Below are 20,412 nucleotides of genomic sequence, written 5' to 3' on the forward strand. Positions count from 1 at the left end.
GATGTTGTAAAAGCCGCCTACAGACACAAACAATGAAGGTTTTGTACGACTGTAAACGTTCCAGTGCAAACGCAATGTTGATGAACAAAATACAGACCTGAACCAGAATCACTGCAAAATAAATCCGCATGGATCAGAGATGCTTTAAAAATGACCAAGTACGGTGGCCCTGAAGGGCAAAAAATTTTAAATTTTTAAAAATTTTTACAACTTCCCCCCCCCTTTTTTGTGATGATGGTTCATGATTAACTATATGAAAAAAATAATTAAACACTTCAGCATATTAGCAATTATCACACAATTAGTACTGTAAAATTTTACAAAATTAAATTAAAAAAAATAATTATCAAAACACATGAACAAAGCTGTTGTGATTCCTGTTCTTAATTTCTTTGGTGAAATGTCATTTTTCTTCTTTTTTTTAATTCCTCCTGTTCATACAGACCGTTATTTAAGTGCTTAGTCCTCGTTTTCTGCAATAATGTAAATAAATGTTGATGTGAAGCTTCTATTCAGCTTCAGCAGTCTGAGTTAGTCATATCAAGTGGATATCTGACACATTTACAGTCTTTTTAGCATCAAATTCCCTCTTTGTGTTTCCTCGGACAGTGTTTCCCTGTTGAGCTGCAGGTGGAAGTATAGTAACAAAAAGAGGAACTTTGGCACTAAAAAGACTGTAACGTTGAAAGATATCTACTTGATTTGACTCATTTGGACGCTGAAGCTTCATATTAGCTTCAGATAAACTTTTGAATGACTGGATTTTCTTTTTCATTATTTTGTTCATTCTCAAGAACAAAGACCACCGACACACTGAGAAGATGCTCCCAAAAAGGCAATTTATAGAGTATAAAACAATTACTTCATTATTAAATATTCAGTCCATACATAGACTTTGATTCAACACAGGTCGAACTGTTCAATTATGTCAACATGTTGGCCACGGTTTTACTTATTTACAACAATCAAACACTTGAAAAAAAGCACTTATTTACACTTATTTATCATTTATTTATTGCTCAATCGATCTGTGCATCAGTCCTAACGTTCTGTGTCGTCCTGCAGAGGAGAACCGGCCGGTGGATCACTGTCGGAGAGGAAGTCATGACTGTGATCTTCCAGAGAGAGCCCTCTGCAGCTACAGCGGAGGCTCGGCCTACGTCTGCTCCTGCCTGCCGGGCTTCGCGGGTGACGGCCGGGTGTGTCGGGGTGAGTTCAGAGAGTTTGCTCTTTATCGGCTGGGAGCGTCGGCATCGGCGGACCTTTGGCTCGCTGTTGTAACTCATAGTGCAGTCTGTGATGAAGGTCACAGCTAGTTTCAAACAGTACAAAGGTAACTGATATATATATATATAAAAGAAGTGTTGCCGGATGAACTTCCTGTTCTTGGGTCTTGCTAGCAGCTTCTCAGATGTGAATATTTGCTAGATTTCCAGTTTTCTATGATAGTAAACTCAACATCTTTGTGTTTCTGACCGTTCAGACAAAAGGGGCTCGTTTGACTAAGGTGATTTGCGAGCAGTGAGTCCGATGTTTGTTTCCTTTGATCAGTTAAATGTGTCAAAATGAACACAAGGAGGAATTTTCTCTGTTGCATGTTGCAGATTTGGTGAAAGGGGCCCCAGAACCTAAAGATGTGAGGACGGAGGAGCTGTTAGAGTTAATTTTCTACTTCAATGCTGCAGATTTCTAATAAATGTGTGATTGATCAGATTATGAGGCTTGTCAGCTTTACCTTTGATGGCGAGCCACCGGCTGCAGCTGGCGTGTGCGTTAACATAAAAACTAAACATATCAAATCTGTTAACAGGTTAATTTGCAACACGTATTCAGCTGGAAGAAACCACTTTCCCTGTTATTTAGGGGGGGACGACAGTGGCAACATCACTTCTTCTGTCATTAAAGAACCTTGAAGGTGAAGCCTACGATGCTGTGATTTTCGCCACATTGTGAACGCTGGTTGAGCTCGATATAGTTCACCCACACATGGATGGATTGTTTCAGATATGTGTAACCATGGAAGCACATTTTCACAACCGTCATGTGACCGTAACATATGGAATCCTCAGATCGGTTTATAGACATAAACCAAAATGGATCAATCCGTCGGCTTTTATTAAAGTAAAAGTGAAGTCAGTTTTATTTGTACAGCTTGAAATCACAAGTTTGTCTCATTCAGAAGGTCAGAGGGACATCAAAGTACATTTTCTTACACATTATTCACATCAATCAGCACCGTTATACCAGCAGAGTTTCAGACTTTTTCTCAGACAGAAACCGGAGAATCAGTTCATTCAGTTGCTGCTGTGGAACATAAGTCAGCTCTGTGGGCCTCGGGGACAGGAAATGCAGAACCCTGCCTTACAGCTGTGCAGCTCATCTCCAACATATACATCTCCCTCAACTCTTTTTTTTTTTCTGCCTTTCATCGGCTCAGCTTTGGTGAGTCTGAGAGCTGAAGGATGTTTAAAACCTCTCAGCTGGATCATCTGGAGTCTGTGTGGAGAGAAAACCGCAGGAAAGGAGGGACGACGCTCTGAAACTGTTCAGTTCAGATTTTTACTACTTAACTTAAACTGCATGTGAGAGGAGAAGAAGAAAGCATCAGATCTGTGTGGAGCGATGAGGAGACTGTAATGTTCCTCAAATGAATACATGAAACAAACATGTTTTCCATCGTTCGACTGTCACTCGTCTAAAGATGTCGTCTCGTTGTGTCTTCTTCTTCTGCGGTAAACCAACTGTTTATCTGCTAATATTCAAACAACAGGAGCGGATGGAAACGTGATGCGTTAGCCTACCTGTGGTTGGCCCGGGGGCGTGTGTTGCTCAGAAAACAGTCAGCCAATCAGAAGAGAGGGAGCAGACAGCATCCAAGCTGTAACTAGATGCTTTTTGACCATAAAAACATGCAAATATCTGTAAATAGACAACGAAAATGAAAACATTAAACTGGTAAAGGAGAATAATATGACCTCTTTAAACTCAGACATTAAAAAAATATGGACATAGCCACTGTGACGTCAACCGTTGGTTTCTGAAGAGCGGTTTTGAAGCTTAAAGTGGACGGTCGTCACCATCTTGGCAGTACGTGACTCCCAGTTAATCCAAAACAGGCAAAGAGGAGGAGCTGAGGCGGCCGAATGAAGCCTGGTTGCTGAAACAAGCCACCTAGCGGCTAGCGACCTGTCACTCAAAGCAACCTTGTCCTTAAGTCCTTTAAGCCTTAATAAAATTAAAATCGGTAAGTTATAAAAAAAATTCACCCCCCGTACAGTTGTCATGAAAGAGGAAATTAGCTACAGAGACCAAAAGCGTTGTTTGTATCAGGCTGTAAACATGTTTATTTCTGCTGTAAAGTTGGGCATTTTAACATGGGGGTCTATGGGGATTGACTCGCCTTTGGAGCCTCAAGTGGCCGTTCAAGGAACTGCAGTTTTTGGCTACATTTTACAGCCCTGCAGCTTGCTGCAACTTGGGAACTTTTAAATTTGGATCTTTCTGAATGTGTTTCTGTGGAGTCAGCATCTAGTGGCCGATAGTGGTACTGCATCTTAAAACACATCCAAAGATGGTGGTTGACGCACCTCTACATCACCGAGTTCAGAGTTCATTTTGTTTTTTTTCTAACTGTCCAGATGTAGACGAGTGTCAGCAGGATCGATGCCACCGTGACGCCGTCTGCTCCAACACACAGGGGTCCTTCACCTGTCAGTGCCGTCCTGGTTTCCAAGGCGACGGCTTCCAGTGCAGCCCTACGTCCTCAGGTAAATAACTTCAACACACTCACAAAACAAACACCTGTCTGCCTGTTCAGAGGAAGGTCGTTGGTTCAATAAAGACTAAATTAAACTAAATATATGGTTTATATTTCTGATTAAACTACTGGTTCATTTTTATACTCATGAACTGAAACCACGACAGGAAATGAGTTAAAAAACTGATATTTGTGGGCAGCAAAGATATAAACTAAAAGCAGCAGAGTTTAAACCGTCTCTTGAGCTTTAATGAGAAAACATTTGGTGTGTTTAGTGACGTGTGTGTGTGGCAGCTCACACAGACTGAAGCTGGTTTTACAGCAATATCTGAGACAAATGGAAGCCGTGTAAACTGTAGAGTATAAACATTGGTCTTAGTGAAATAATCCAGCTGAAGGTCGTGTTGGACGTATGTAGGCGAGGTGACGGAGCAGAGCGGTGAAGGATGCTGGTGAGACTGTAAACAGATTTCATGTTAGACTTAACAAACAGTTGGAGACACACAGCTGACGTTCAAGGTTACAAATCATGTCCCAGAATAACATGATGAGCTTGATGTAGTTAAAGTATTGCAGTAAAAGTACATAAGTATTATGAGCTTGATGTAGTTAAAGTATTGCAGTAAAAGTACATAAGTATTATGAGCTTGATGTAGTTAAAGTATTGCAGTAAAAGTAGTGGTTTGGTCCCTCTGACTGATATATTATTATATATGACATCATTAGATTATTAATAGTGAAGCATCAGTGTTAGAGCAGCATGTTACTGTTGTAGCTGCTGGAGGTGGAGCTAGTTTACACTACTTTATATACAGTTAGCTAGTTTAGTCCAGTGGTTCCCAACCTAGGGGTCGGGCCCCTCCAAAGGGTCAGCAGATAAATCTGAGGGGTGGTGAGATGATTAATGGGAGAGGAAAGAAGAAAAAACAAAGTTCTGATACACAAATCTGTTTTCAGTTTTTGGACTTTTTCTCTAATCTTTGATTTTTGCTGAAATATTGGATCATTTGAACATTTATTGAAATGAAAGCATGTGAGAAGTTTAGAGGGAAAAATCACTATTTGGTGGAGCTGTTAACAACTCATAGACATGTGAAATGTGACCCCGACTACACACTGCTTTTTGTAAGACGTCAAAAGACAAAAAGGTTGGAAACCACTGGTTTCATCTTGAACAATGTGTTGTATTTTAAAAGCTTGTTATATTATCCATTGTGTCAAATCTGCATCTGAAAAGTAACTAAAGCTGTCAAATAAATGTAGTGGAGTAGAAAGTACAATATTTCCCTCTGAAATGTAGAAAGTAGCATCACATGGAAATACTCAAGTAAAGTACAAGTACCTCAAAATTACACAAAAGCAGAAATATCATCAGATATATAAGGCTTTGTGTACATATAGTTTTATAAATCTCAGTCATTGTGGAGCCTTATTTCCACTCCCAGTTATCCATCAACATTTGGTTCAAACATTCATGTTCCCCTGAGGATGAACTTTATTCTGCTGACTTTTCATTCAGCACCATCATCACATCAAAAAAAACATTTTATCCAACACTTTGGTTTATGACCAAATACCTGAAAAACCACAGACATTCCCATCAGCCTCAGCTGTACTTTGTGTTAAGAGCTAATTAGCGATGCTAGCATGCTAACACGCCAAACCAACAGTTTTAAATGCACAATAATTTCTTTTATGGTTTTATCATTTCTTCTGTCATCCTTCTTTCCTTCTTTTTCTTTCCTACTTTCCATCTCTTCCCTATTTTATATGATTTATTTTTATTCTTAACCTGGTCATATTTAACTGTACTCTCACTATTTAAGAGTAGTTTTACTTTAGATACTTGAGAACATTTTGTTGCCAGTACTTAAAATGTTGAATACTTGACTTTACTGTAACTGGAGTCAGATGATCTGAACTGGATCTGATTCATCATGTGTTTCATGCAGAAACCTGATTTCTCAGCTGCAGGTTGTAGTTTGCACATTTCAACACCTTTCAGTCTTTCTCAGCCTGCGGTCGTCGTCGTCGTCGTCGTCGTTGTTGTTGTTGTCTGTCGGTGGTTTTGGCGTCGACCCAAAGCTGTCGACTCCTTCAGTGATTCCAGGTGTCAGCGGCTGAGAGCTCAGAGTTAATTACAGCTTCACTCCTCTGAACCAAAGTTTTGTCATATTTTCATGCTTTTTTATGACCTGCTGGCCTCTGGAAGGCATCATTTAGTGTCCCCTGTTAAAACTTGTCGCAGCGTCTCGTACTGTAAGCAGCACTCGCTGTTTCCTTTTGTCTGTCTTTGATCTTCTCCCCTCTCTCTCTCTCAGGGGTCTTCTTGCTTTTTGTGGTTTTTGTCTCCGTGCCCTGGCTGATCAGATGGGACTGTTATGGCTGCTGTGTGGTTTTGTCTCGTAGATACCCTTGAGGATAAGAGTGAAGCGAGCGGAGGCTCTTCCAGATGTCACTGTGGCCCCTGGATGTGACCGCAGAGATGAAGAGCCTCCTGCTCGTCTTTAATCTGTGGTTCTTCTTCCACAGCTCACACACACACACACACGTGTTTATCTGCAGCTGCCACGTACTAAAACCTGTCTGTTCAGGAGCAAGAACGTTCAAATCAAAGCTAAATGAAATCTGCCCTGTGTGTTTAACCTGCTTGGAGATACTGTGAGGTCTGCGGGTAAAAGTCATGAAGGATACAACATTTACATCTTTGATGAATATTTCTGACAATACATATTTAAGTTATAAGTTTCTCGATTAATCATTTAGTTGTTTCGTCCATAAAATGTCAGAAAATGTCAATCGATGTTTCCCAAAGTCCAAGCTGACGTCCTCAAATGTTTTGTTTTGTCCACAACTCAAAGATATTCAGTTTACTGTCATTGAGACTAAAGAAACCAGAAAATATTCACATTTAAGAAGCTGGAACCAGAGAATTTTGACTTTTTTTCTTAAAAAAATTGATTGATCGATTATCAAAATAGTTGGCAATGAATTGACTAATGTTGTGGACAAAACAAGACATTTGAGGACGTCATTTTTCACCATTTTCTGATATTTTATGGACCAAACAATTGATTAATCAACAAATTAATCAATAATGAAAATAATTATTAGTTGCAGCCCTATAAACATTACTCAGGCAGGACAACCACATCCTTTATTTATTTATTTTTCATTTTTTATTTATTTTATTTTATTTGATAGGGACGATGCAATTTAACATAGTTCCGATACAGAGCATGAAACTGAAGCTAATTGCTAATTTTCAACTCTTGTCCCTAGTTGGGCTTTACATACATATACAGTGTAATTAAAATATACAGCTTTCATCATCATAAAAAACCACAGTGCAATACAGATATGGGAGTACAATAAAATACACACACTGAATTACATTGATGGTGATGTACAGTTTGGAAAAAAAAATTAACAATACAATTAACTAAAAATGGGTACAGCTCTGGTTTGCTTTTAGCCAGCACTTAACATTTGTTGTAAAAGATTTTATATCTGAAATTAATTTGATTTTTAGTTGGTAATGTGTTCCAGAGTCGACAGGCCTGTACGGAGAAGGCTGATTGTCCAAATTTAGATCTATGATTTGGTATTTTACAGTCGCCGTTCACCGTTCTCCTCGTTACTCTGGTACTGTCTTGTCTTTGGATATATCTAGAAAGAGGCTCAGGGGCTAAACTATTGACTCCAGCTCTGTACTTAACACACAAGTATGAGATCGATATTGATCTTTTTATCTCACCGTCTGAGAGGTAAGTAAGCAAGATCATCTGAACTGTTGATGTCTCACTCGGACCTTTTTTTCCTGTGTTCTCAGAGCGTGAGAAGACCCAGTGCGAGCGTGACAGAGAGAGCGCCCAGACACCCTCTACCGGCTCCATCTTCCTCTCCATCTTCAGGCAGCGGCCGGCCGTCGGTCAGTACGTCCCGCAGTGCGACGAACACGGAGCCTACGAGCCCACGCAGTGCCACACCAGCATCCAGCAGTGTTGGTGTGTGGACGCCAGCGGCCAGGAGATCCCCAACACCCGCACCGGACCCGGCAACACTCCTCTGTGTGAGTCACCCGCTGCTACCAAACACCATGTACGCAAATGACAGTTAAATGTAATTTTGGAGACACAGTGAAATGTGCTGAGAGTTGGGTGAGTATTACTGTGACTCTCTAGGTCTGACCTAACCTATCTTTGAACTGCCTTTAAATCCGTCTCTCAGCCAAGCAAAGAGCAGATACTCAGCAGCTCGATCTCATAACTACACTTAATCTGCAGCTTCATCTGAACACAGAACAAGTTCATGTAGAGTCTCGACTCTGTCTGGTGAGACCGGTATAACTCTTGTCTTCCTCCACAGGTATCGATCAGACAGTGACTCCTCCTCCTCTGGTGGGTCCGACGCCGCGGCCCGACGTTCACCCTGTCGCCCCGGGAACACACCTACTGTTCGCTCAGAGCGGGAAGCTGGAACACGTTCCTCTGGACGGATACAACATAAAGAAGGAGGAGGCCAAACCTCTGCTGCACATCCCAGTAAGACTCCAACATCATCACTGCGTCCCAGTTAAAGTCGACTTTAAGAGACATGAAACTTGCTGCAGAGAGATAATCCATCACAACACAGACGCTTCTTACAGAGTAAAACCCAGAAAACAAACTATCAACAACCATAGAATCATGAAAAGGATCAAATGTGTTCATGTTTTGCATAATAATGCAAATAACATGCAAATAAGAAATGCTGTCATCTGGATTTCATTTCATGTTCCTCTTGTACATAAATCTTTTTCTTAAATCCCCTTGAATCAAAATGTTTTTTCATGGTTTTCAATTGGGTTTTTTTTAATAATGGAAGTGGTTCTTCTTTGGTAGGGTTGTTTTGATGTTGTTAGACTAACAGCTAGAAGCCTTTGTGCTCAGTTAGGGGAAGGAAGCTAACAACAGTGTTTCCATTAATCTCAGACTGTTCTTTTAACTCCTCTAAACCCAAACAAGCTCCGGGTAGAAGTGACAACCAGCCTAAATATCTTTTAGTTTTGGGGGTTTTTCTGGTTTGGTCCACATACGTACTGATACTGAATAACATACTGTGCACACTGACATCATGAATTTAGTTAAACCTCTTTAGAGGCCTCTCGGTTCCCCTGAAACAATCCTTTAATTGTTCTTCGGCAGATTTCAGCGTCAGAACTCTTTTCTTCTCTCGATGGAAAACACATTATATGAAGCCTAGAAGGCATCAATCACACAGCAGCCGAACACAAAGCTCTGTCACTTCAGATAAAAGACTCTTTTGAAAGCGTCTCCAGATGAATGAAACTGTCTGTCTTCTCCTTTTGCGTTTCTCTCTCGCTCTCTCAGGACCGAGTGGTGATCGCGGTGACTTACGACTGCGTGGAGAAGATGGTTTACTGGACCGATATCACCGGACCGGCGATCAGCAAGGCCAGTATGAGCGGAGGGGACATCATCCCGGTCGTCACTAAAGGTACAACAGACGACGAGATGTGTGAACAACAAGTCAGGATCAGTAACCAAACTGTAGCTGTGACACACAGATGTTGTAGAAGTAAATCATTAGGGACCGAGCCCAAGGGCGAGGACCCTATTGTTTTTCATGTGTTTGTTTGTTTCTTTCTTTATTATTACGCCACTTAAACCCTAAATTTAATCCCCTAAACATGCTCAAAAACTCACCAAATAGTAGTCATTGGAAGTTAAAAAACACTGATGAACATAATCTGGGCTTTTGCACCATATGTTTCATTGGTTGTTGGCTTCAGATTTCCCAACTTTTTATTGAAACAAACATGTTTCCGGTTCCTCCTGGCAAAAGCAAACTCAGAGTCCATCCACACAGAGCCGAGTCAATCTGTAAATGCATCTTTATCTTCCCGTTTACGCCCTCAGAGCTTTTTCAAAAACGGTTTACAAGATGTGTGTGTGAATCTTAAAAAACATCAGCTCTGTGTTTCACTGCGTACGTCAAAGAAAAAGCAAAATTTTAACTGTCGTCACTGATTTTAAATGTCAGTATAGCTGAATATATTATCTTATTTATATCTAGTGTATTGTGATTATAAAAATATGGATTTTGTTACCACAGTGCAGCTTGAGAATGACTGCTGGTTAACATGTTTATGAGACGCAATTCAATCACTATTTTATACTTGTGTGAGGTTTAACAAAATAGCTGTCAGTCAGCTGTCGACTGTGTGGCACAAAACTTAAAGGACGAGTTCACCATTTTTCAAGTTAAACAAGCAGTCAGGTGTCTGTAATCATTCCTCCTGTTCATACTGGATATTAAAAGATCCTTCATATGTGCTTACAATGGAAGTGATGGAGGCCAAAATCCACAGTGTGTCCACACAGAAGACAACTTCCTGTCATCTAACTCTCTCTGTGATTGATGACATTAAATGTTAGCGTCAATATAACCGAACACACAGCAGCTGTTGTCATTACACCGTATTATGTTGATTTTGTCAGATGATGTTGCAACCATAAAATGTAGTCAGCTGTCTTGTTTGTTCTCCTCAAGAGATCCGAACTGTGATGTAGTTTTGTTGCCTGCCAACAGAAAAGAGGAAGCGATTAAGCAGTTCTTTTCTTGTTCATGTGTTTCTCTGAAGCGTGGGACCATGACACATCTGTCAGCGTGTACAGTCCGATACTCACAGCTGTGCAGATGCAGGAAAACTGGCTTAACAGTCCAATCAAACTGCAGGAGTAGAGCCCTGATCAGGTTACTTTTGAGGTTTGACAGTCAGTAGTCTTGGAGAAGGACCAGCAGACAAACTCAGCAGGTCTGGACTCATGAAAAGAACATTTTTGAATGTTTCGGTCTGAACTTCTTCTGTCCTCAGAGCTGCAGAGTCCCGAAGGCATCGCCGTCGACCACGTGGCGCGCCTCCTCTTCTGGACCGACTCCATGCGTGACACTGTGGAGGTTTCCAAACTGGACGGCAGCCAGCGTCGTGTCCTGTTCGACACCGACCTGGTCAACCCTCGACCCATCGTCACCAACCCGGCGTACGGGTACGTGACGCCGAAAGACGCCAAAAGTAGACATGAAACTGATCCGTTAGATGTTATTTCAATCACATGTTTACATTACTACTTTCTTAACAACTACATCTTGTTGTAGCAGCAGCAGTAGTAGTGACAGTAGTATTGAAATGAGTTTGTTCTGACTGGTTTGGTCCTGTTGGTGCAGGCGTCTGTACTGGGCAGACTGGAACAGAGACGGGCCTAAAATTGAGATGTCCAACATGGACGGAACGGATCGAAGCGTCCTGGTAAAAGACGACCTGGGACTTCCCAACGGTCTGACCTTTGACTCCGACAACCAGCAGCTGTGCTGGGCCGACGCAGGTGAGATACTGGTTTTATTGGTTTATTGGATCCCTATTAGTTGCTACCAGGGTAGTGACTACTCTTCCTGGGGTCCACATAAAAACACAACATACATGAACAATCCCACATACTTCCACCCAGAACCCAGATTCCCCAAACACCCACTCAGAGAACCGTCCCTCCTACCCACGTAGAACCACCCCAACCTCCCAAAACAGAACAAAACAAAACCCAGTTTCCACCAGAGAGAAGGAAAGAACTTCAGTCAGTTGGAGGTAAACAACTGGTGGACGAGATGTGTGAAACCTTGTTTATTACTGTTGTCATTTTCAACTGTAACATTTAAAGATATGTAGTAAAACATGGTGGTCCGACCTATCCAACGTTTCTACTGTTGCTTATTTTATGTTCTGTGTTGCATCTTGGGAGATCAGCGGAGCGGATTTTTGCGTTGTCTTTCCTTTATGTTGTGAAACTGGATTGAACTGAACTGATTTGGTTTTGTTGGGGAAAACAAAACGGACTCTGAGAACCTTCTCCACTCCATTTTCTCTTCAGTCGAGAGTTTATCTCAGGATTTTTCTACCAGAAAGTTATTGTAAACAAACATTGTGATTGGTTCTATACATCAGACATCAGATAACAGTTCATGGCCATAATTAAACAAACATTACTTCTCTTGAAACAATCATCTTTTTTAGCTGCTTTAAGGAAACAAGCTTCACTAGTTGTATTTTTAAGGAACATGGCAGCATGTTCTCAGCAGTTCTCTGCTGTTCTAGGTGAAGGAAGTAGTACCTGACCTTGTGCTAATTGTCTGGTTGTACGACCGTGTCTGTCATTAATGTATGAAGTCTTTGAGTATCAGCTTTTAGGCCTCGCTAAAGTACTAATGTTTCAAAAGAAAACTAGTAAATTGCATGCCTTCTTCTGCACACTCGCCAGATGTGCAGCTTTGTTCTGCACAAGTTGAAGCTTGTGCAAAATCTGCTTTTTGTCCTGGAACCTGAACCCTAACCCTCTCATCCAGTCCTCACGTTCTCCTCCAGAGATGTTTGTTCTTCCTCAATATCACACGTTCCTCACTGACAACGATTCATTGATCGGTCTGCAGGTACTCGTAAGGTGGAGTGTATGGATCCTCACCGCCGGCTGCGGAGGCAGATCGTCGAAGGGATCCACTATCCCTTCGCTATCGTCTCCTTCGGAAGGAACCTCTACTACACCGACTGGAGGAGGTAACAGGCTGAGAAACACGCTGACACACTTCAGTCTGGAAGATTTACATGAAGGATTTTATATAAATCCTCTGCTGGCGCTCATCTTCTCCCATGAATTTACTATAATTTACAGTCAAATTCTTCCAAATGTTTTATTCCACGACTACAATGAAAGTAAAGTTACATCATTTCCATTAGTCAGAGTAGATTTTAAATAAACACTTCAACTGTGCTGTAAACGCTGCTATTTCAAGCACTTGGAGTTTAGACTTTTATTTGACCGTTTTAGTTTGAAGTGTGTTGAACAGCGGCTCAGACGTCGGTGTGTGGTCTCTGCCGAGTGTTTACATGATGGTTTCTTTCATGCAGGGAGGCCGTGGTCGCTGTGGACCGTCAGTCAGAGAAAGAGACGGACGAGTTCCTGCCTCAGAAACGCTCCCGGCTGTACGGCATCACCACGACGCCGACGCAGTGTCCACAAGGTACGGATACAGTAACCCTCCCGCTCACACAGTCACATGACAAGAAACAAACAAGTCAAGGAAATAATAAAGATGTGTGGTGAGAACACATAAAGCTTTGCAGAGTTTAAAGGAACAGTTCAACATTTACTTTCTTTCTGAGAGAGAGATGTCAAGTTACAGTTAGCCTAGCTTAGCTTAGCATAAGGACCATTAGCAGCTAACTGCCCAAAATACACCTGCCAACACCTGTAAAGTTCACTGATTAACATGTCGTATCTCGTTTGTTTAATCCGTACACAAACGGAGATGTTAAAAGAAACAAAAGGTGGTTTTAGGAGGAGTTATGTGCTGGAACTTATTTCTAATATTAATACTTTTTATTATTTACGAATCAGAGCTGCAACAATTGGTCGATTAAGCAATTGAAATGTCCAAATTCTCTGATTCCAGCTTCTTAAATGTGAAATATTTTTTGGTTTCTTTAGTCCTCTGTGACACTAAACTGAATATCTTTGGGTTTCAGGAAACACTGATCGACATTTTTCACCATTTTCTGACATTTTACAGACGACTAATCGATAATGAAAATAATCGTTAGTTGCAGCTGTACTTACAGTCAATAAAAGTATTTTTATAAAGATTCAGTTCACCTAAATCACATGAAAAATAAGTTTCCCACTGAACTCTGCTGGTATCTCGTCACGAGGATGGTTTTGAGTTTTTGCTGTGATTTGGGTGAACTGTCTCTTTATCTCAAATGTTCTGTCTGTACATGTTGGAGTCTGGCAGCTAACAGCTTTATTGGACGGGAGCGCAGATGAGCTCACTGAGCGTAGTAATTGATTGCAGACTCGTATAGCTTGTGGATGGATATAGGCGTGGGAACTCGAGGGGTGAAGGGACCTCAGGAGAGCCAGCTGTGGATCTCACATCTGGCTCTGAGCCCTGAACTATAGAGCAGGCAGTGATGAGAACCAGTCGGCTTTACTGTCCACTGCGTCCACCTGCTGCTCTCTCAGTAACACCGAGTCTCAGCTTCCCAACTGATTCTACACGTCTGAAAGCTGCAGCCTCACGTAAAGGATCAGGCTCATCTCATGTTTGGATCCAAACCAACAATGAACTGATCTACTAACAAGTATTGTGTGTGTATCAAAGCCTGATATATCTTATTCCTCTGTGCCATCCTGAATACGTACTAACACAGACGCCACTCAGCATGTGCGTCCGTTAGCTTGTTGTGCTACATATCACGACCTCGACATTGTGCTTAAGTTCATTGAGAAATTTATGATGTAGCACAAAGTCGAGGTCGTAATATGTAGCACAACAAGCTAACAAAGCTATAAACAGAACCGAGTTCATGACATGCTTAGTAGTGTCTGTCTTACACAGAACTACTCTCCAGAGACTGAAAACATGATGCTGTTATTAGTCTTTGGAGCCGTTTCTAAACAAATTAACATGTTAGTGTTTACGTTCTAGAGCACAAATAAACACACCCACACCCCCCCGCTAACCCCTGCAGCTGTACTGAATACGTTCTAAGACAGACGCCACTGAGCATGTGCGGGAACGCGGTTCTGTTTACAGCTCCGTTAGAAATGTATGATGTAGTACTACATCATAAATTTCTCAATGAACTTAAGTACAAAGTCGAGGTTATGATATGTAGCACAACAAGCTAACGGAGCTGTAAACAGAACTGTGTTCCTGCACATGCTCAGTAGTGTCTGTCTTACACAGAACTACTCTCTGGAGACTGAAAACGTGATGCTGTTATTAGTCTTTGGAGCCGTTTCTAAACAAACTAATGTGTGATTGTTGTGTTCATTACTTGTTTCTACTGAAAACTAGTGGAGAAATCATCAATTAATGCAGATATAAAGTGAAGACAGTTAAAAATGTATTGTGTTCGTTACATTTTGTGTGATTTGGGTAAACTGCCGTCATTTCAAAACATGAGTCGGCTCATAAAGCTCTATTGTTTAAACTTTCTGACAGATGCTATTCTCCTCTTCTTCTCTGTTTAGCTTTTAACTACTGCGCCAACAACGGCGGCTGCTCTCACCTCTGTCTGCCGCGGCTCGGCGGGTTCACCTGCCGCTGCCCGGACGCCGCCGACGGCCGGTGTGAGGAGAGAAACCCGTGAAGACGCCGGCAGAGCGACTGTAACACTGCTGCTGTTGGGAGATAAAAAAAAACAAACAAAAACAAAACACACTTAACTGAGTTTTGGTGTTTTTCTACTTTTTCTTACTTGAATTGAAAGTTTCCAGGATTTTTTTTTTTTTTTTTTTTTGGGCCCTTGAAGGCTGTTCAGACCTCTTTGTATTTATGATGTCACACTTCAGATGTTTCTGATGTGTTTGTGATATAACTCCTGGTTGAAGACTTTCAGTCCTAAATGAGAGAAAAGTGACCAAATCTGACACAAACACAGGGGCAGCAGGTGAATCTAAAAACACTTTGACTGACAGGATGATGATTATTATTTGAAAAGGTACTGAACGATAAACTTCAGGTTATGTTTTTATCGTATTTTATAAATTAAACTGTAGTTGCTCCTTATATTTCTTGTGATACAGCCGGTGTTTCACCGCTCTGAAAGATAACTGCGAAAAACAATCAGATATCACTTCAATACGAAGACTCGAGTTCAAACGTCTCTCAGGATTCATTCAGTTAAAAAGTCATTTCATGAAAAGCTGAGCAGCAAATGTCTTCCATATAAAAAAAACAGACAACATCCCATAAATACACACATATATTTATCAAATCTGCCTCTAAATACAGCGACAGACAATCACTACTGATTGGCTGACAGCAGATCTGAGACTCATAATCAATAGTTTTGTACATTTGAATTGATCTAAAAGGTAAAATATCTTCAAAATTAGCAGTTTGTAAATCATAGTTTACCCAAAGGAATCATTTTCAGACTAATGCAGATGACATTTGTAGGAAGAATATTGAAAAAAAAAATCACAATTATTGAACAAAAAGGTTTGTTTTGGTTCTATGTCTCGTGTTTCAAGAGTTTTAAGATTAAACGTGAACCACACGGTGGCGCTAAAATCTGTCTGATCCATCGACACGTTTTTTTTTTCTTGGTTACTAATTAGCAGAAGAAAAATAAACAGTTTGACAATAAATAAAATGAAATAAAATAGATTTAAAAGCTACAACAACAAAACCAAAAGTGTTTTTTAAGGCGTTTCACATGGACGTTTGTGGACGGTTTAACAAACTTCATCAGCCAATCAGAGCTCTGCAAATATTTAGTTTCAACATGTTAACGAGAATGAAAAACACAGGATGTCGTCTGTTTTTTTTTTAAAAGGATCTCAAATGTGAAGTTTCATCTGTTTCATCGGTTTCTTTTTTAAAATAACTGTAACTAAACATAAAACCATCGGAGGTGTTTTCATCTCTGATGAGGTGAAGAACAGATAAATTAGACGTGTTAGTGACTTTAAATAAAGGCAGAAAAAACAGAATGATTTGACTAAATTTAAATCTTTTACAAAAAAAAAAAAAAAAAAACGAGTAATAAATTAAAGTTTTTCAGTGGTAAAATAAAACTTTACCAATCTGGGAAATGATTCTATATTTTAGCAATCTTATCTTATATGATACATTTTTTGATTTTTTTTTTTTGAAGAGTTTTGAGTAATAACTGTTTGAGACTTACAGAATTTATTCTATTTGTGCTAAAAACTCACAATGTATTTTTTATATGAACTTGTAAATAATTACCTGATATGCAACAATATTCTGATTTTTTTTTTTTGTATTGGTGCTGATGTTAGCCTAAGATCTACCGTTGATGATGATGATGATGAAGATGATGATGAGTACTGTGAAGGTCGAAGGGTTTTTTATGCCAGAACGAAGTTTCCCTTAAAAAAAAAAAGTTTAATGTTTGAAGTTTCCGTCTGAATCAAATGAAAACATGATTTATACATTTAAGACTTGTGCACAGATTAATAACTGCAGTCAATCATAAAAGTTTAGTTTTAAAGATAAAACAAACTCATGATTTTACAGATATGATGCTCATAACCCTCATTTATATGGAAGTCAAAGGCTGCTGATATTAAAATAATTTAATAAAATTTAATAAATGTAATTATTTCTACAATGGCAGCTCAAACAATATGAAATTAATCAATATGAAAATGACAAAATGGCATTTAATTTTAATTTTCATTAGCTGAAATCTAGACATGATTCAAATTTAAATGTAAAAGTTGATGTTTTATTAAGTTTATACCAACTGAAAACAAAAAGTACATTTAACAGTTTACAGTTTCATTCAGTGGTTTGCTCTGAAGTACATAATTATGTTTATATTAACTTTTATACTAGAAAACAGTTAGAAAAACAAAAGAACCCCCAATTGTTTAACATTGTAGGTGTCACATCAGCAGAATAACTGACTGAAATCATCTGTGTTCAGGTCTTAAATGTTTTATATGACAGGTTCGTCTGGGTTGTAGGTGAGCAGAGTGAAGAGCAGGAATATAACGTTGGCTTTGGGGAAACTCAGCTCAGGTCTTTGGTAACTGAAAACCCATCAGGGAGGAAACTGATCAGTCCAGCAGGGCCGCACAATGAAACGCTGAAACCTACAAAACGCTCATTTTCAGTCACTTATTCATATTAAAGACGGACTCTTGTGGACAATCCCTGAAATATAAACTGGTATTTTGTCAGTCAAATGTTCTGTTTTTAACATTTCGAGTGTTGTGCGGCCCTGCTGGCTGGTTTCATGTCATCATGTGAGATCTGTGAACATGACGTACTGTATGTCTGTACTGACCATCAGCCAAAGAGGGAACATTAACTACCTGTACAGCCTCAATAAAACCTTTTTTTTAAAAATACTTCAAACTGGGGTGTTGTGTTTCATGTTTGATGCCACAAAGTGATTAGAAAATCTAGTCTAAAGGAGTATTAGGGGAAAATCTTTTTTAATACTAATGATGAAACACTTAAATACCTTCTGAAGGCTTCAGATGTGGCTCTGAAGAGTCTTTGTTCCATCACGGAGGACGGCAGCTGTAGTTTAGTGATTCACAGCAGGTACGATGGATCCTGCAAGAAATGTGTCACAATGTTCAGAAAAACCTCAAACAGCTCCTACTTGCACCTGCAGAGACGAGTAAAAAGTAGTTTTAATAGTATAATAATGTTCCCTTTTATGGGAAACCCAGTCTACTTAAAGCTATAATATGTAATTATTCCACATTAAAATGTCTAAAAACAACTAGACCTGTGTTATATATTTTGTTGAGTTGTGTACTTACATTCAGACCCAGAGAAATCTGTAATTTAATCAAAGTAACGGACCGTTTCATTTGGTCGCCTGTCGATGGCGTCATACCTCCTCTACCAAAGAGTAAACACGCACAAGATGCATACGGCGGCGCTGTGTTTGTCCGCTACAATGGCGTCTACCAAAGAGTAACTTACACACATACAAGATAATACATCGGCGTTGTGGTTGTTCCACACAAACTGTTATAAATGGACTTTTATTCACTATTAAGCCACATTTTCATGATAAATTTAGGTGGTTTTTAACTATATCTTTTAGCCGGAAGAAGGATTTTAGTCATTGGACGTCTGGATCTTAAGTTATCAGAGAAATAAACTGGACAAACGTTAGCAGCAGCTCGGCTAACAGCCCCTCCAGGAAGTCCGGTGGTCACCAAACATCGTCGGAGAAATATTGTTTTTTTGTTGTTGTTTTTTTTTAGGTAAAACAGCTTTAATTAGTATTTTAAGATTTTAATCTGCGTGTACGTTTGTTTTTGTAGAGGAGGAGACCTCTGCGGATAATTCGGCTCCCGGGAGAAACCGGCCGAACGTCTGGATCTAAAGTTATAAGAGAAATAAACTGAACAAGTGTTAGCAGCAGCTCGGCTAACAGCCCGTACCGGACGTCCGGTGGACGCCGTACATCGTCGGAGAAACACTGATTTTTTAGGTGAAACAGCTTCATTCAGTGTTTTTACCTGTAATCTCCGGGTCCGTTTGTTTTGGAGAGGAGGAGACCTCTGCGGGTAAAAACATCCTGAATGATGAACACTGGAGTAATCCTATCCCGGTGAAGCTGGTTATTTAACAACAAAGACAACAACTCCCATGATCCCTTGCTGCTTCACACCGTCATCACACTCCGTGTTTTGTTAATGTTTTGATTGAGACGCCTAGCAGCTGAAAGTACATATTGTGCGTTTAATTCATTGTTTTGGAGAACCTGACCCGTTTCTTTATCACCCTCAAGCAGAAATCCAAGTTAAGTTGGTCTCAGTCGTCCTGCTGGAGGGATACGGATCGGTTTCGTTGAACCAAGCACATATTTCTTGGTCCTGTTCATCCTTTTTGGAAATAAATTTGTAGTTTAGTTTCTGAGATTTGTTCACTTCTTTGTATCTTGGAAATATTCCCAAAGTAAAACTCTGCTGCAGGTAAAAAAAAAAAAAAAACAATAGCAGAACGCTCCGGATGAATCCTCTCTCTACAGCTGAACTTCAACATAATCAATGACTTTTACTCTTCCACTTCAACAGGAGAAGGACGATCTATATACTGGGAAATAAATGGGATTACTATGATCACCAGGACTTTTAGCAGTGTTTCCCTTTTCTATCTGAACCCTTGAACGAGTGCATTTTTCATTTATTGATTGTTTTACAAATAGTATTAATATAATAACAATAATAATAATAATAATAATAATAATAATAATAATAATGTTCCCTTTTATATTGTAACAGTTCTGTATATTTCAGTATATGTTCTTGTGGACATGTTATTTCTATCATGTGACTTTATAAAGTGTAAGACTGGTGTTATTTGATGTTATCAAACCAATATTGTGTCTCTCAGCTTCGAGCTCATTGGTTCCTACTGAAATCTTAAAAAATGATTCACACATATATTGTTTCATTTTTTTTTTAAAAGACTCCTAAAACAGCTGCTTATTGTTGTTATTAGCAAACATCACTAAAACAGGAGGAAATAGCGCATTTGTCAGGGACTATTTTCAGCAGCGGATTAATCCACAGATGACGTCAGCTGCTAAAAGACTAAACGAGCTCCTGAATTAACATGAAAAACAGTTTATCCATCAAAGACGACTTAACGCAGCTGCATTTTTACTCAGCAGAGGAAAAAGTAGTTTCTCTTCTGTCTGAAACTTCAGAGTCCCGACGGATGATATTATTTAACTCGCCCGAAACAAGCTAAAGAGACCACATCACACCCATGTCAGCATCTTTACACTGACTCATTGTCGCTTTAGAATCATTATATAACATTTTAATGATTATTTTACAGTCCTGAATGTTTTAACACCTGTTCTACCAGCTGCTGCCTCATTTCACTGAACATACCGACAGATAAAACACAGTCTGCAGAACATAAAGCTCTAAACAGGCTCCTCAATCAACATAAAGTTCCAACATTATATTATAAACAGTCTGATACTCACATTTCTGTGGCTGAAGTTGTTTCTCTGCTGTCGCTCTGCAGATAAAACACACAAACCTGGAACACAAAGGTCTGCATGTTTGACAATATGACATATA

At 39.7% G+C, this 20,412-nt stretch overlaps 1 protein-coding gene across 1 annotated transcript in view; it reads left to right on the top strand.

The window, feature by feature from the left end:
• The window catches only part of LOC121880506 (nidogen-1-like), a 41,576-nt gene extending 23,883 nt beyond the window's left edge, over nt 1-17,693 (top strand). Inside the window, exons 11-20 of the mRNA XM_042387771.1 lie at nt 1,066-1,209; nt 3,639-3,767; nt 7,590-7,829; nt 8,126-8,301; nt 9,130-9,256; nt 10,638-10,809; nt 10,988-11,145; nt 12,242-12,365; nt 12,717-12,829; nt 14,845-17,693. Coding sequence (XP_042243705.1) covers nt 1,066-1,209; nt 3,639-3,767; nt 7,590-7,829; nt 8,126-8,301; nt 9,130-9,256; nt 10,638-10,809; nt 10,988-11,145; nt 12,242-12,365; nt 12,717-12,829; nt 14,845-14,963 — 1,502 coding nt within the window. The 3' untranslated portion in view covers nt 14,964-17,693. The remainder of the gene's footprint in view (nt 1-1,065; nt 1,210-3,638; nt 3,768-7,589; nt 7,830-8,125; nt 8,302-9,129; nt 9,257-10,637; nt 10,810-10,987; nt 11,146-12,241; nt 12,366-12,716; nt 12,830-14,844) is intronic.
• Nucleotides 17,694-20,412: the final 2,719 nt, after the last annotated feature.

The sequence above is a fragment of the Thunnus maccoyii genome, chromosome 2 (assembly GCF_910596095.1).
Source record: "Thunnus maccoyii chromosome 2, fThuMac1.1, whole genome shotgun sequence".
Classification (NCBI taxonomy): domain Eukaryota; kingdom Metazoa; phylum Chordata; class Actinopteri; order Scombriformes; family Scombridae; genus Thunnus; species Thunnus maccoyii.